The sequence below is a fragment of the Uranotaenia lowii genome, chromosome 3, assembly GCF_029784155.1.
Source record: "Uranotaenia lowii strain MFRU-FL chromosome 3, ASM2978415v1, whole genome shotgun sequence".
NCBI lineage: Eukaryota > Metazoa > Arthropoda > Insecta > Diptera > Culicidae > Uranotaenia > Uranotaenia lowii.
This window is the reverse complement of record NC_073693.1, coordinates 181,137,070-181,155,343: the sequence shown is the minus strand read 5'-3', so window position 1 is coordinate 181,155,343 and position 18,274 is coordinate 181,137,070. Positions and strand designations below refer to the sequence as shown.

The following is an 18,274-nucleotide window of genomic DNA, read 5'->3' as shown; positions in this document are numbered from 1 at the left end:
AATTTCTTCAAAAAAAAACCTTTTCAACATTTAATTCTTTATTTATAATCGTTAAAAATTGGATCGATTTAATCGCGTCTATAGCTTCTATAGGCGATACTAAAAGTCTTCCTTCTTTTTGGTCCTTTGTGGTTCCTTGGTTGCCGAAGATCTTCATCCTTCAGGGCTTTTTTCTGAGCCGATTCGGTTCCGTTTTGAAGCTCATCACTATCCGGCATCCGGTACGGATTTGCATCCGTACGATCCAGCGACAGTATGAAGTAAACCTGAAAAAAAGATTGAATTCATAACAAAATAATCAGTTCTGTAATGTAAACTCGCAATGTGATAATCAAATCAGATTGAAAAAGTAGAATTCAAGTAAAAAATATGAAATTACTATTCGACACTACATAACAAAATGAAATTCCAATTTTCTATCTTAAATTAGAAATTAGAAAACCTACTCAGTTACTCACCATTTACGTTCGCCTTATCCTGTCAAATAGTTTCATTGCATCCTATTGAGAGGAACGGCAGTTAAGGATCTCGTTTCAAAGTTTAATTTTTGTCAGAGATTTCCTCTGCTTACTGTACAGAAAGCCGTCAAACTCTCAAATGAAACCCCGTACCATCCGGTGTACTCTTCCAATCTTCCAAACCATATACACCATCGGAGCTGCTATCGTAAATAGCTTTCGCTGTTCCAGTCAGCTTCAAATATAAATAAAATGGCTTCTTCCGGCTGGATCCAAGGTCGGATTTGAGAAACACCAGGATGCAGAGACTCTGTGGACTATATACCTGAAATCACAAAGTCAAGTCAAACATTGAAGTTCAATTATCAAAATACATACCTTTTGTGAGATATTTATGTTGAAAACGTATTTCAAACAATGTAAAATTGAAATCAATATGAGGCGCGTAACGAATTTGAAAAACTTTTTTTCTTGACATCCCCGTTCAAAGCTTTCTAACAACAGCAAACTTTTTATACAGAGCATGAATAATCGCCTTTTAGTTTTCTTATGTATATTGGCGACCCAAGACTACTCAAAATTGAATTGGGGAAATACAAATTTTGAGCAACGATCGATTAGTTATTATGAAGGTGTAATCGTAACACATTTTATGAATAAGTCAATTTTTCCGTGTAACCAATTTATACACGCTCCTTTTTTTAAACTCAAAATTCAGTTTGACCGACACAGCAAGAAAAATTCGCGTAATTTTAGATAGAAAACTCCAAAATTCCAACACCCTTTTGAACCAATTTTTGATTTTTGGTTGGGCAACCAGATGTCTCCAAACACACCAAAGAGAACTGTCAAAACAAAGCTGACTAAGTTTCAGTCAGTTTTCTATAGGTCGTATGAGCTGCTTAGCATGCTTCAAGAAAATCGCTATTGAAGTTTCATAATACGTTCATCATGTTGCATAATAAAAAATAATCATAAAAGTTATTATCTTTTTCCATCAAATTTGTTAGAAATACAAAGTTTAAAACAGTTGGATGCTAAAGTTATATGTGAAAGTAACCCGCTTTGAGATGCCTAGAATCAGTACTGCTGGGTGAGACTGATCGTCAAGAATATTCTTGTATTTGACTGGACATAGGAGATGCATTTTCTAACATAAATTACTGTTCAAGAAGTGAGAAATCTTTTAGCAAAGCTGTTAGTTATCTTAACTGTCATAGTAGTGCAAAAATAAAGAAAGTGAAATTCCTCCTAGTTAAAAGTAACTCTGATTTCATTTATTAAGCAATAAATTAGAGCCGTCCATTTTACTGAGACATTGGACTCATTTTTTGTGAGTTCATATACGATTACGTCTTTTCGAAAACTGGGCACTTTAAAGTTGATTTGTAACTTTTGAACGGCGTAATAGATGGCACTGTTCGTAGTCAATTTCTAACGTATATTTTTGATGATAGCATTTGAAATTTTACACACTTTTTTGACGATTTTTTGTTCGAGCTTGTATGTCTGTTCTCTGTGACGGAACATCGATTCTGATATAAATTTCTACGGCGATGTATTTGTTTCAAGGATGTAATTTTTGAAACGTGCACACAAAATTGTCAAGGCCGAAATTTAGCAAAAATTTGCTCAAATTTGACCAGATAGAAACTTAGCAATCAATTTAGCAATATTTTTAAACTATTATTTTAGCAAACGAGCGAAAAGTTATGCCGCCGCAATTTTTACTCAAATTTTTAGCAAAAACCGGAGGAAAAGTTCGCTGGTTCTGAAATTTCAAAATTTATTGTTTTTTTTTCTCTGGAGAATCAGGGAGAATGTTTGATTGTGAAATAGAATACACAAATTTCCTTCACTTTCATTTTATTTTTCACATTTTTTTGCTATTTTCTCTCACACTTTTCGTACAACGGAAGTTCCGATTCCGGCGAGCCAACTGCCGAGCCATTTACTTCAACGAATGCACCGGAGTGTGTGCCGGATGCAGTTCGTTGATATTCCAGTTGTGGTCCCCCTTCATTTCCTGTCTGTTGCGAGTTTCCTGTTGCAGTTGTAACCTGGTCGGAAGAAAAACAAACAAACAATTTTGAATTTAAAATCGGAAAATCTGTACAATTCATAATCGGCCCTTACCTGTACGCATCCGGTGTCGATTTGGTTAGTATTTAGTTGTTGACTTAGCCACCTCTAACACCACCAACATCGAACTTTCGGCAACGCGCGCTATTTTTCTTCCAATCCGCGGCGGCTGCTGTCTGTACACAAAGCGGCTACACATAAAACTTTCAAGGCCGGAAATTAGCAAAATTTTGCTCAAATTTGACCAGCTAAAATCTTAGCAATCAATTTAGCAATTTTTTCGAACTAAAATTTTAGCAAATGAGAGAAAAATTTAGCCGCCGCAATTTTTGCTCACTTTTCTAGCAAAAACCGGAGAAAAAGATCGCCCGGACCGGAAATTTCCAAATTTATGGTTTTTTTTCTCTAGTGATTTAGGGGGAATGTTTGATTATTAAATACAATACTCAAATTTCATTCACTTTTAATTTATTTTTCACATTTTTCTTAAAAAATTTGACACTTTGTAGAACAGAAGTTCCGATCTTGGGGACGCACCTTCCGGCGAGCGGAATGCAATGCCATTCTTACCAACGAATGCACTAAGTTGTGGGTCGGATGGAGCTCGTTGAGTTTTCAGTCTCGACTATTTCCATTTCCAGATTGTTGAGGATTTCTTTTTGAAGTTGTAACCTGGTAGAAAAATAATAAACAATTTTGAAATTAAAAAGTTGGAAAATCTTCATAATTTATAATTGACCTTACCTGTACGCTTCCGGCGTCGATTAGGTATATCGTAGTTGACTTAGTCATCTTTAGAACCACCAGAATCGAACTTTCGGAACCGCGCTCAGTCGTGTCAGTTTGTTTTTTTCCTCCCAACACACGGCGGCTGCTGCCTGTACACAAAGCGGCTAAAAACCTTCGTTTTACTAAAATCAAGCAAGATAAACTTTAAAATTACTAAAATCAAGTAAATTTAGCCTTTTGCTAACTCGACAGTAAAAAAAAAATTTTGCTAACGGAAAGTAACAGTGAAATTTTGCTAAGTGGAGCCCCGAAAGTTTTGTGTGTAGAAAACCTTCGTTTTACTAAAATCAAGCAAAATGAACTTTCTTTTTGCTAAAATCAAGTAAATTTAGCTTTTTGCTAACTCAACAGTAAAAAAATATTTTTGCTAACGGAAAGTAACAGCGAAATTTTGCTTAGTGGAGCCCCGAAAGTTTTGTGTGTGTAAATTGAAATCGAAAACAATGCACGAAATCGGATGACATAAACCGTCGTGTAAAAATACACAGGGATGTAAATTTCAAAATATATTACCGTAAATACTGGAAATCTTTAATAAATATTCAGATTTTTCATATAGCATGTCTTTAAAGAAATACTCCACATGAGTCATTTCAATTCACTTATATTTCTGATACTTTATGCACCCCTCATAACGGTCAAGGTCAGACTGAATTTGTTGTTTCATTAGATGATTCCCCGATCCCGTTTGTTTGTATGTTTTGTATTTCAGCGTCAGTATTTCTCGAATTTGTCTGGAATATTCTAGCAATCAGACATCAAGTCAAGGGTGAGTTTGTATTGGAAAATGGATTTATTAGATTCATCAAAGGTATTGATCAAATCCCTATTTCAGGTGGCGGATGATAATCATATTGGCACAAAGCTGCCACCCCGGAGGCGGTGTTGGTATATTGACAAAACATATATCTCTGCTAATTCATTTGATTCATAATAAAAAAAATTGAAGAAAACAAATGTTGTTTATTACTTATCATGAGCACAGCCAGTTTCAATATTTAAATTTGAATTGAAATATAAATTTGATACCAAATACAGCCGAATGCTTTGATAGGAATAGCTGGTTTCCAGCAATCTGGATTGCTGATTTCCAGCAATTTGAATTGCTGGAAACCAGCATTGATGTTTGCTGATTTTTCCAGCAATCGATATTGCTGGAAATTTTCCTGCACAGCAAATTTTTTTTTGCTGGAAACCAGCAAAATTTTGCTGGTTTTTGTCCCGCTGACTTTCCAGCAAAATTTCCAGCAATATCGATTGCTGGAAAAATCAGCAAACATCAAAGCTGGTTTCCAGCAATTCAAATTGCTGGAAATCAGCAATCCAGATTGCTGGAAACCAGCTATTTCAATCAAAGCATTCGACTGTATTTGGTACCAAATTTATATTTCAAATCAAATTTAAATATTGAAACTGGCTGTGCACATGATAAGTAATAAACAACATATGTTTTCTTCCATTTTTTTTATTATGAATTAAATGAACTAGCAGAGACATATTGTTTCATCGTGTAGTCACCCAGACTACAACCCTGGACGAGTAAAACCAACCTACAGTTGTTAAAATGAAATATCAGTGAACGATACATTTATACACTAACACAAGAAAAAGAGATCAGAGTAAAATTCGATTCCAACTGAACCACACGCGTCTTTATTTCTTTCCGCAAATTCCAACCGTTTAGATACAGTCCACTTTTTTTCATTCGCGACCACGCGTAACATTTTGGTCCCGTTCGACCCGGATAGTAACCGGAAGTGAATCCCCGATTTTGATTCGGGTTTCCGGTGTTGTGAATCTCGGAAGATTGAGCGCTACATCGGTGGCGTGCTGTGATTCGAAAGCAGCTCATTCGTCGCGTGTGTGGGAATTGGGAGAAGATTCCAGAACTCTGGTCAATCTTGCGCCATATTGGAAAGCCATTGAAGTGCTTCTAGTCTATTGAAATAGTGAAATAATTTGATCGCTTTGCGCGGATTTTAAGTGCTAGTGAAATCGAACCAAGTTCGAGAAAATTCTGCACTAACAAGTGCGAAGAAAAAAGGAACGACCGTGGGACGCCATTTTTTCGGTCTTTGAAAATTGTTGAGCCAGCACAGCGGTGCTGTATGAGTGTATTGGTGTCGGGTATACTCATCGTTAAATGGGTAGTGAGGGCAAGTGACGGCTCGGGAACAGCCTGTTTTTGAAGAAAAGTGAATTGTTGTACTTGCTTGCGCAAGTGTGAGTGATATTTTTCGTACGTTCGAATCTTTCGTTCGGTTCGATTGTACGAAACGAAGCAGCACTACTACGTGCAAGAAAAAGTAAGAACGCCTTGCGGTAGTGAGAAGTGATTTGAGTGAGAAGAAACGATGATGCGTACACCGCCATCGAGTGCTGACGGTGATCAGCGGCAAGAACTGTACGTTGACAATGCAGTGATGCCAAAACAACAGAACGTAGTTAAAAGTGAATCTAAAGAACTAAAAGTGATGAAATTTAAAATGGAAGCAATGAAGAGAAATTTATTGAGAGTGGAAGATGGTCTATTGGATGAAGATGTAGTGCCTAATATGAATCTGCAAAGTAAGCAGTTTTTGCAGCTTCAAGTGAGAATAGTGGAAGCAGCTCACACGGAAGCAGAGGCTCTCAGGATGCGACTTTTCGAATTGGATGCTGAGGAAGAAATTCGAGAAGAGTACGAAGCGGATTACATCGAGATTGAACACCTGTATGGTAAGCTGTTTGTGTTCTTAACCACTCGGATGGATGACATCGAGAGGAAGGAGAAGGAGCAGATATACCCCCCAGCCGTAAGTAACCCACCTTTTTCTACTGCACAATATCATGTGCCTCCATTGAAAGTTCCTCTACCTACGTTCGACGGAAAATATGAGAATTGGTACGCATTCAAGTCGATGTTCCAGACAGTTATGTCCCGATATAGATCTGAATCACCAGCAATTAAACTGTACCATTTGCGCAATTCTCTTGTGGATAAGGCAGCAGGTATCATCGACCAAGATATCATCAACAATAATGACTACGATGCTGCTTGGATGATATTGCAGAATCGTTTCGAAGACCGTCGACTAATTATTGACAAGCACATAGATGCGTTGCTTGATTTGCCGAAACTCAACAGCGAGAGTGCCACCGATCTTCGTAAACTGATCGATGTGTGCACCAAAAATGTGGATGCTTTGAGGAACTTGGGTTTAAATGTAACTGGGCTGGGGGAAAGTATGCTTCTTAATCGTATAGCTTCGAGACTGGACAGTGAAACCCGAAAGGCTTGGGAACTATCGCAGAAAATTGATGAACTCCCAGATTACGCAGAAACTATGGAGTTTTTGCGAGAAAGATGTCGTGTACTGGAGAAAATCAACCTTCTTTCTTCAGTGAAACCAGCTCAAAGAATGCAGAAGCCAATTCGAGTTGTAGGAGATCCCAAGATGAGAATCAACAGCTTCGTTACTCGCACCGAACAGTGTCCCCACTGCCAAGGAAGTCATGAATTGTGGAAGTGCGACGCTGTTAAAAAGGTTTCTTTGTCCGATCGCTACACGACGCTGCGCAAAGCCGGTGCTTGCTTCAATTGCTTACAGAAGGGGCATAGAACAACCAACTGCAGTTCTGAGAGCACTTGCAAGAAGTGCAAAAAGCGGCACCATACAATTCTTCACTCGGAAAACAACAATCAACAGAAGCGATCCGAAACCCCTGCTACGTCTACGAAGTTTCCCGAACCAAACCAGCATACATCGGAAGCAACGCCAGCTGTACAGGTTTTTCCAGAATCCGAAACCCGATCATCGTTCTGCGTGCAACCCAAGGTAGGAGGAAAGCAGATACTGTTATCAACAGCAGTAGTTCTTGTTTGTGGCAAAGCTGGAGAACCGTATCCTTGCCGCGTACTTTTGGACTCTGGGTCGCATACAAACTTCGTGACTGAAAGCTTTGCTGCACTACTCGCACTGGAGAAGGAACCGGTGCATTTTTCGATTAGCGGTCTCAACGACATCAAGACGAAAGTTCGGTTCAAGGTTCACACCATGATCAAATCACGAATCAGCGAATACCATTCTTGCCTAGATTTCCTTGTTGTACCAAGGATTACCGGACTATTACCATTGACGACGATTGATCCAGTTCCTCTCTCGATTCCTGACGGTATCCAATTGGCGGATCCGAACTTCTACGTACCGGAAAAGGTTGACATGCTTCTGGGCGCGGAAGTATTTTTCCAAATGTTGAAAACCGATCGCCTGCATCTTTCAAGTTCTGCCGTTCTCCAAGATACCCAGTTTGGCTGGGTTCTGAGCGGTGCTATCCCGAAAAAGTGTTCCGGAGTTGTGCAATCATTCTGTAATACCGTTGAAGACGAAAACCTGGACGCATTAGTGAAGCGATTTTGGCAAATTGATTCCTTTAGTGACCCCGAACCAGCAAAGGAACCCGAAGAAGAACTCTGCGTCCAACACTACCTGGACACCTACCAACGAGCACCCGATGGACGATATGTGGTCCGCCTTCCATTCAACGGTTTGCAGCACAAATTGGGAGATTCAAGAGTGATGGCCGAAAAGCGATTCCATGCCGTTGAGAGACGTCTCGACGCATCACCTGATATCAAGCAACAGTACAGTGAATTCCTCAGAGAATACGAAGATCTTGGTCACATGAAGCAGAATACCAACAACGATCAAGATAACCAACATGCTGCATACTACCTGCCCCATCATTACGTGTTGAAACCAAGCAGTACGACGACAAGATTGAGAGTAGTTTTTGATGGATCTGCCGAGTCTAGTTCAGGCATATCTATCAACAAGACCCAGATGGTTGGACCGACTGTACAGAGTCATCTTGTGCAAATTCTATTAAATTTCCGCTCCTACAAGTTTGTTTTCACTTTGGACATACCAAAAATGTACCGCCAGGTATTGGTACATCAAGATGACATCCCGTATCAACGCATAGTATGGAGAGAGACGCGGAATCAACCCCTGCGAACATACGACCTACAGACAGTAACCTATGGTTTGGCGTCATCTCCCTTTTTGGCCACTATGACCCTGAACCAATTGGCCGAAGACGAAGGACATCGTTACCCATTAGCAGCCGAAGTTTTGAAAAACTCCTTCTACATCGATGACGCACTTACGGGTGCGAACACGCTTGCAGAAACGATTGAACTGAAGAACCAGTTAGTAGCACTGTTGGCAAGAGGTGGCTTCGAAGCGCACAAATTTTGCGCGAATTCCGATTTGATTCTAACTGACGCTCCGAACGAAAATTGCGAAGTGAGCATTAATACAGATCCCAGCATAAATACCATCATGAAGACGCTCGGCGTTTCATGGAAACCGAAGGAAGATTGTTTCACTTTTGTCGTACCTCAAAATGTCCACTTGAAGATTACTCAAGCAACGAAGCGTTCGATACTCAGCGACGTCGCCAAGATTTTTGATCCGCTTGGATTTCTCGGTCCGATCAACACAACAGCTAAGTTAATCATACGTGATCTCTGGTCATTGGGATTGGAGTGGGATGAGCCAGTTCCACCCAACAACTTGAAGGTTTGGAGCAAATTCTACCGTCAGCTGGAGACGCTGAACACTATCTCAATCCCGAGATGGATTTTTGGTGATATGGCAAAGAAAGTCGAACTCCATGGGTATGCGGATGCATCGGATGCAGCTTACGGCGCTTGCATCTACGTACGTCTTGTTTTGAACGATGGATCATCGAGAATGCAGTTGGTCTGTAGCAAGTCCAGAATTCTACCGACTAAGAAGTCCAAACAATAGGAGATCACAACACCCCGAGCAGAACTGCTGGCTGCTCAATTACTGGCCCGACTAGTGACACAACTACTTGATCTACTGAAGCGAACTTTTGACTCCATCGTCCTGTGGAGTGACTCCCAAATCGTGCTCTGTTGGCTGCGTCGTTCTCCAGAAACATTATCAGTGTACGTCGGGAACCGAGTGCGAGAGATACAGCAACTGACGAACACTCTTGAATGGCGGTACATCCCATCGAAGGAGAACCCTGCGGATGTCATCTCCCGAGGTCTGTCACCAACAGGCCTTCAGACGTCTACTTTGTGGTGGAATGGTCCGCCAATAATTCGAACCAATCATACTGAGTTGCTGAACCCGATTTCCGATGATGAATTACCGGAATTGAGACGAGTCGCCCTACCTACTGTCAATGAACACCCTCGAGTCGAACTATTCAACCGAATCAGCCGATTTACCATCATGCAGCGGTCCATGGCATACGTGGTTCGCTTCTGTGACTACGTCAAGAATAACAGGAAACGATTGACCAAGGGATCTCTAACAGTCGATGAGATTCAGCGGTCTACTACACTTATGATACGATTAGTGCAAGCCGAAGCATTTGACACCGAGCGTCGAATGCTAACCAGTCCGGAACAATTCCGGCATCCCCTGCGACATCTGAACCCATTTGTAGACCCAAAAGACGGCATTCTCCGTTTGAAGCACGCTGACATACCATACGAAAGCAAACATCAAGCCTTATTGCCGCAGAAGCATCCATTTACTGCAGTTTTGTTGCGGCATCTTCATCGTTCCAACATGCATATTGGTCAACGAGGACTCCTAGGCATTGTTCGCCAACAATATTGGCCTCTTCACGCAAAAACCCTGATTCGCCGATTGATACATCAATGCGTGCCATGCTTCCGGATGAATCCCCGTCCGGCAACTCAACTGATGGGCGATCTCCCCGACTACCGTGTTCGACCAGCACCAGTATTTGCAGATACTGGCCTCGATTTTGCGGGGCCCTTCAAAATTCGTTCGAGTACAGCAACCCGTAAACCGCAGGAGACCAAGGGGTACGTCTGTGTCTTTGTGTGCATGCATACCAGGGCCTTGCACTTGGAAGCCGTCTCAAACTTGACCTCCGAAGCATTCATAGGCACTCTACAACGCTTCGTGAGTCGTCGTGGAATTCCTCGTAACCTGTATTCGGATAATGCCACCAACTTTGAAGGAGCGAACAACGAGATGTGTCGACTAGCTGAGCTTTTCCGAAATGAACACCATCAAAAAACCTTGAGTGATTACACAGCGATGCGGGCAATTGAATGGCATTTCATTCCACCACGCAGCCCCCACTTCGGCGGTATTTGGGAGGCCGGGGTCAAATCGGTGAAATTTCATCTGAAACGAGTACTTGCTGAACACAAACTTTCCTACGAGGAGTTGGCAACGGTCCTTACACAAATTGAAGCCATCCTAAATTCCCGTCCTCTTACGCCTACATCAGAAGACCCCAACGATATTGGTGCTATTACACCTGCACACTTTTTGATCGGCCACGAACTCCAGGCGATACCAGAACCCTCCTATCAACACATCCCTCAAGGTCGACTCTCAAGATGGCAGTTTGTGCAGGACTTGAAGCAGAAGTTCTGGAACGTGTGGATGATCGACTATCTTCACGAGTTGCAGCGTCGCCAGAAGGACTTCAAGGTTACGAAACTCAAGGTTGGCGCACTTGTCTTGGTTATCGACGACAACACACCACCGCTTCAGTGGCTGCTTGCTCGAATTACCGACCTGTATCCTGGTCCTGATAACGTCGTTCGTGTGGTCGGACTGCGGACACAAACCGGAACAACAAGGAGAGCAGTCAAGAAGATTTGTTTGTTGCCCCTGGACAACGAGGAGGTCAAAGGAGATTTGAAATGAACCATTTCAACGGGCCGGAGGATGTTTCATCGTGTAGTCACCCAGACTACAACCCTGGACGAGTAAAACCAACCTACAGTTGTTAAAATGAAATATCAGTGAACGATACATTTATACACTAACACAAGAAAAAGAGATCAGAGTAAAATTCGATTCCAACTGAACCACACGCGTCTTTATTTCTTTCCGCAAATTCCAACCGTTTAGATACAGTCCACTTTTTTTCATTCGCGACCACGCGTAACACATATGTTTTGTCAATATACCAATACCGCCTCCGGGGTGGCAGCTTTGTGCCAATGTGATAATCATCCGCCACCTGAAATAGAGATTCGACTAATACCTTTCATGAATTTGATAAATCCATTTTCCAATACAAACTTACCCTTGACTTGATGTCTGGTTGCTAGAATATAGAGGAAAATAAAAAAAAATAGTATTAACATAAACAAAATTCGTGAAAAAGAGTCTCACCTTGCTTCAGCGTACGAAAACAAACAGACTCCAATTTGACAACTCGATTGCTGATTTTCCAGCAAACTAGACCGATTGCTGGAAAGTCCAGCAATTTGAAAACCGATTGCTGATTTTCCAGCAAAAATGACAAGAACACAACCGAATGCTGAAAAATCCAGCAATAAGAAAATCGATTGCTGGTTTCCAGCAAAAATTTGGATTGCTGAACGTTTCCAGCAATTTTTTTTGCTGGAAACCGAGGCAAAAATTTCCAGTGTGGAAAGTCAGCGGGACAAAAACCAGCAAAATTTTACTGGTTTCCAGCAAAAAAAAAATTTGCTGTGTACACAGTAAATTTTTGCATCGATTTCCAGCAAAAAAAAATTGCTGGAAATGTTCAGCAATCCAATTTTTTGCTGGAAACCAGCAATCGGTTTTCTGATTGCTTGATTTTTCAGCATTCGGTTGTGTTCTTGTCATTTTTGCTGAAAACCCAGCAATCGGATTTCAAATTGCTGGACTTTCCAGCAACTGATCTAGTTTGCTGGAAAATCAGCAATCGAGTTGTCAAATTGTAGTCGGTTTGTTTTCGTACGCGGAAAAAGGTGAGAATTTGTTTCACGAACTTTGAATAGATTAATCAATTATTCTTATTTTCCTCTATCACGGAGAAAAATATATAGATTTATCAATTATTTTACGCGTCTACATGAACATAAATATGGTTGTATGGTTCTGACCCGAAAATACGTTCAAACCAACAATCAGATGCTACTTTGCCACGAAAGGATAAATGGCTGATTTAGCGATCGCATCGATGCTAAAAATCCAACAGGAATGTTTATTTAATCATTCGTATGGCTGTTTCTACTGTAAATGCTGCTCCCCGTGAACGTGGAAAACCGTTGATTCAAAATATTAATAAAATTAATTGGAACAGATAAAATGCATTGTTTTTCATTTTTCAATAAAACAATTTTATTTATTTTTTTAAAATTTAATTATATATACGATTAGAGGCATGAATTTTAATTTCAACCACTGCATCGTTTTTTTTTGCTTCTGCTGGCCCTTCTGCTGCGCTATGGTCCTGAAACAAAATGCTGTTATTTTTTTTTATTTCGGTGGAAGTTGAACTTCCGGCGCCCTGAAATAAAATAAAAGCTCTTATGAAAATATGATTGTGATAAATTAAAAATACTTTGTAACTTACGTGATATGATCTTGTTCATCGCTGTTTATTATTCCACCTTCCGGATAGGCCCTCGGGGGTCAAAATGCACCCACACATCTCTATATGTACCTGAAAACATTTTAAAAAATTGAAAAAGAAATCAACTGAAAAAAATAAATCATATTTACCTTCCCGCTTCGTGTTGGTTGATTTTTTCCACGAGAAATAAATACTGGCTTTTTTTTCTCTAAAGGTGCATTTACAGTTCTTTCGAACGTGAAAATGAAAAAACTTATATTCTTCAAAAACTCGACTATGCTGCATTTCATGGCTGCGAAACTAGGTGGAATAGATGCGGAATGGTTGAACGATTATTTTTGAACTGATTTCCTTGTTCAAAGCCCTTTAATATTAATTTTATTTCAATTCCCCCGATTTTCACTGCGGAATATTTTTTCCGCGTTCACTGACATTCCGCTCGAAGTGTAAACGCACTGAGCGAACGTGAAAACGGAAAACGAACAAGAGTGGTGAATATAAATTCCGCGTTCATTTTCACGTCCGAATGGCAATGTGCATTCTGAAAAAAATTTCACCGATGACGGAAAAATTTTTGCTTCATAAAAAATTAGTTTTTCAATTTGTAAGCACATTTGAAGGCAATTAAAGGCTTAAAATACTACGAATTTGAAATGAAACGCATACGATATTTTTTTTAAACTTTAAAACCCGCTTGGGTTTGCTCGATTGTGGGCAATGAGAAGGCAGACTCTCTGGCAAAGGTGGGAGCGATGGAAGGCGACACGTATCAACGTGAAATCGTCTTCAGCGAATTTTACTATTTGGCTCGAAGAAACTCTCTTGGCAGCGCAAATGGGACGAGGATGAGCAGGGTCGGTGGTTCCACTCGATTACCCCAAAGGTAAGCCTTAAACCATGGTTTAATAGATTGAACTTGAGTCGGGATTTTATTCGTATATTTTCCCGTCTCATGTCCAATCATTGTTCCTTAGACGCGGTACTCTATCGTTTTGATATTGCTGGCAGCAATCTATGTGGTTGTGGCCAAGGTTACCATGACATCGAGCATATTGTTTGGTCGTGCGAGGTCCATCTTGTCGCCAGAACGAATTTTATAGACTCCCTTAGGGCCCGAGGAAAACCACCCTATGTTCCAGTGAGAGATGTGCTGGCTGTGATAGACTTGGACTACATGTTCGAAATATATCTTTTCCTAAAAGCTATTGATCTTCGTCTATAATTCTTTTTATTTTCACATTTCCCTATCTATTTCTCGACGAATAAATGTACCTGTTTTGGAAGAGCTTCTCAACGAATAAATGTAAATGAAGATCATCGAATGGCCAGATTCCATTGAAATAAAAAAAAATGGATTCCGCTTTGTTCAAATATGTGCTTCAGAAAAGGTATGGAAATAATTAAAAAAATTTATGAAATAATTCAAAAATTATGTGTTTTAAGGAGAACTGAAAAGCAGAAAAATTAACAAACAAAAGAGTACTTTAATAAGAGTATTTTAATTAAATAAAAACCTTTTCAATTGTTTCACTAATTAAAAGTAATTTTGAAATTTTTGTTTGTCAATTTTTAATCAAGAACAAAAAATGGCTATCTTGTAGAAGTTATATTCATAACGTCCTTTCAATAAGTTTTTCAAAAGAAACCAATCGCTAAAGCTTGTTACTCCTTGATCAATAAATACGTTTTTAAATTCATAAAATTTAATTTAAATTCATTGTATTCAAAGATAAGAACTTTGGGATTATTTGATTAAATCAATCGTTTTCAAAGCTGCATATGTTTTGAAGAAGAACAATGTTTTTTTGAGAAATTTGAATTTAAATTTGAGCATTGGTTCGACAAGTATCGATCAAAACATTGGTTGAATGATCTGTCATTTTCCGATCGAAACCAATTTCTACCCGCAGTTGAACAAACCTCTAACTAATTTCGAAGATTTGACCGATTTGACATTTCACTGCGGAATATTTTTTCACTGTGGTGAGTTCACGTTCACGTTCGAGTTCGAGTTCACAAGAACTGTAAACCGGGCTTAAGTCAGACAATTTACTTGCTTGTTCATACGAAATTCAAGGTCTAGTCAAGCATCAGTGATATTTAAAAAATAATTATCAGTTATTATAATGTAGACTAGGAAAATATAGCCAAATCTACTAGCTGTTAAATTATTTTAGCGATATGCGGTTGAGAAATCCTCTACAGCTAAATCAACTTTACATAAACGCTAGTTTGTTTGTAGATATCGATGTTGATAAAGTACACGGAAAATAATAAAAAGCTAAAATTTACCGAGTTAGCAAAGGTGAACGCTCGTGAAAGCCAAAAAGGTAACTTCTACCTCTTCGAGGTGAAACTCACCTCACAGTGAGGTAAAATTTACCTGAATCGAGGTTTGAAAAAAGGTACAATTCACCGAGAAAAAAGGTGAATCCAAAAAAGGTAAATCTTACCTCGTAGCGAGGTGAAGTTCACCTGAATTGAGCTCGATAAAAAAGTTTAATTCACCTAGAAAAAAAGGTAAATCCAAATAAGGTAAAACTTACCTCGTAACGAGGTGTAATTGACCTGGATTGAGCCAAACAAAACGGTACAATTCTTCTAAAAAAAAAGTAACTATTCCAGGGTGGCCACCCATTCGGGAAAAACGGGAAAAGCGGGAAAAAGACGGGATTTGAAATTCAACGGGAAAAAAGCGGGAAAAAGCCGGGATTTTTTTCGAAAAGTCGGGAATTTTTGGCTCAGTGAAAGTCTGTTGAATGAATTCTAGTCGAAATAGGTCGAAACAAGTGAAAATGGATTGACAGTTGATCATCAGTTTCTTTCCAATTAACTTCGACCAATTTCTACCAGGTTGAAACGAATCCTCCTGCCGAGCTGGATCGGTTTCGATTAGTTTTAACTTGCTTCATTGAACAACGACCGGACTAGTAGAAATTGGATTCTCAACTAAATCAGCAATTAAGAAAGCAAAAGAGTTTGTTCATGTTTCTGACAAGGATATCCTTGTATTCAGAAATAGCTGTCGTTTGTTTTACTATGGATTTTTGAATAAAATGGCTAAACGATCTCCCTATACCATAGGTCGGCAACCTGCGACTCGCGAGCCGCATGCGGCTCTTTTGACGTAAAGCTGCGGCTCTTCAGTTCACTGAGCTAATATTATATGTCTTTTTGAATAAAATATTTATAAAATCGTGCTAAAGCGATAATTGAGTCTTGCGACCACGGATTTCCATAGACCCAGAAGAAAATTTTAAAAATTGCATCCGCTGTACTGCCGTTCTAAGCTAGAATGTCCCATGTGACTTTTGGGTCATTTTCACTTTTTTGCTGGAAACGGTCTCTTTTAGTGTTAACTTTGAAATGAAAACACAAACAAGTAAACTTTGTTCTGAACTTATACGAAATTTTCATCAAAGTGGTTGTCTCTATGTTGATAGTTCTGCGCAAGAATGTCACACTAGAAAAAATTCTATCAAAAATTTAAATTTTATCAAAAAATTGTCTTAAGATGAGTTCAAACTGTTGAATTTAATGTTATTCACTGAAAAGAACACTAAAATAGAGGGCAGAGGAGGAGCGAGAAACCTTGAGTGTTTTATTCAGAGAAATTTTCACTAAACCCTTTCGGTAGGCACTACTTACAGGATCCATACTCAACTTTACAAAGAGGAACGTATTTATCAAATTACGGTTTAGCATGAGTTTTTGGGAAAAAAATAAACTACGCAAGCTTTTAAAATGATAGAAAAATTGTAGCCGTGTGACAGTTTTTCGTAGAACTAGCATCGGCATGCGTTCTGATTCTACGCAAAAGTGTCACACGGAGCATTTTTGGCTTTAATTTGCTGTTTTTTTTTGTACGAAATGTAATTTTTTTGCAGCTAACATTGTAAAATGATTAACTTGAACTGTTCACTAAGAAAAAACTGTCGGTGAATTTTTAGTTTGAGAGAAAAATTGAAAATATAGCTGATATTTCAATTGCGTTTTTCTCGTTTGCACGTTTTTCCACATGGAACAATCTTGCTTAGAACGGCAGTGTAGGAATAGGTAAAACGGACCAAATGGCAAAATAGTATTTTTTGAAGCCTAATTTTACAATTTTTCGCGTTTTACTGTTTTTGAAGCATCTGCATAGAGATAAATTTGTGTGTGTTAAAAGAAAAAACAAATGTATTTATCGTGCGTTAATCCCGATGTGATTGCACAATATCCAGATATTGCCAAAAAACGTTTAGACCTATGTCTAGAAGTACTTGTTGACAAGCAACACTTAACACGTTCGTCGCCACGTCACCCATTTTCGGGTGACGGGTGTATTTCCTAGGAGGCCCCGTCACATCACAAAGCATGTGACGCTCTCTCGCTCAAGTTAGCCGCTCAGTTTAGCCACACGTTACAAACAGTGGAGTTTTCCCTGGTTGTTTTCTTGCTCCGAGATTTTCTCTGGGCCCGGCAAGTAAAACAACCAAAATGAGCGTGGCGACGAACGTGTTAAGTGGAGCTTGTGCCGATAAAATTAAGGACGAATTCGGACTATTATGTGCAATACCTTCAATAAAAACATCATTTTCGGGATATCGAAGAAAAACACAACGATTGGACATTTTTGGATGGAACTTATTGATGAATCGAAAAAATAGTTCTTAAATTAGACGACCTTATTGAAGAAATTCTAATTTTGTATCATGGGAACGCGACGATTGGAAGAGGCTCTTCCGTTTACGCGAAATGCCTAGTTAAAAACCAAACCGAGGAGAGTCTGACAGCACAACGTATCGTATACGACGGAATCAACATGTCAGGGGGAGTTACAGCTATAACTTTAACAAAATCGTTCATCCAGTATGCCCGCAATTCTCACTCGAGATATATTGAGTCCTTAAAACAAAAAAAAAAAAATGGACGAGAATCTGAAACTATAGCGAAACGGAAGCGAGAGGCAGAGAAAGAGGCTAAGGAACTGGAAGCGAAAAAATTGAAGGTGCTTTCCGACGCTCAGAGAGAGGCGAGCTTGATGGACAAAAAAATTAAAATACTTAAAAATATCTGAAATACAAATAAAATTGAAAAGTGATAATCGAACATATTTTTTAAATAAACTCTTTTTCTTTTGTTTAACATTTTCGACTCGAGGGACATATTTTTAATAGTAGAAAAAACCCAGCGTATCAATCTAATGATTTGAAGGTTAATTCGTTAACGTAACTGAAACTAAAACCATTTAAAGATCATTTATCACTAAAAGAAAGCTTAATCGATTTTAGTTTATATGGTTTAAAAATGAATATTCGGAATTTTGTTTGGGTTTCTGTTTTATGAAACCGGGAATTTCGTGAGACCATGCGGGAAAAAGACGGGAAAAATGCGGGAAATCAAAAATTGGTTTTGAGTGGCCACCCTGCTATTCGCCGAACCCGTTCATTGAGGTTAAGCTGTTTTGTCATTCTAGGAACAAGTTTTGCTTTGTGCCTAATATGTGAAAATCGGAATAGAATGGTAAGTGTTCTTAAATATCATTTAGTTGTTCTGCTTCTCGTCATAATACTATTGAT

The 18,274-nt window shown here is 39.2% G+C and overlaps 2 protein-coding genes across 2 annotated transcripts in view; one reads left to right on the top strand and one right to left on the bottom strand.

Annotated features, from left to right (window-relative positions):
• The window catches only part of LOC129754241 (putative 1-phosphatidylinositol 3-phosphate 5-kinase), a 303,435-nt gene that overhangs the window by 274,763 nt on the left and 10,398 nt on the right, over nucleotides 1–18,274 (bottom strand). The gene's annotated exons all lie outside the window — the stretch shown is intronic.
• LOC129752895 (uncharacterized) lies at nucleotides 5,684–11,044 on the top strand. Its single transcript, XM_055748683.1, has 2 exons — nucleotides 5,684–9,076; nucleotides 9,125–11,044. The coding sequence occupies exons 1-2, from the start codon at nucleotides 5,684–5,686 to the stop codon at nucleotides 11,042–11,044; spliced, it is 5,313 nt and encodes a 1,770-aa protein (XP_055604658.1).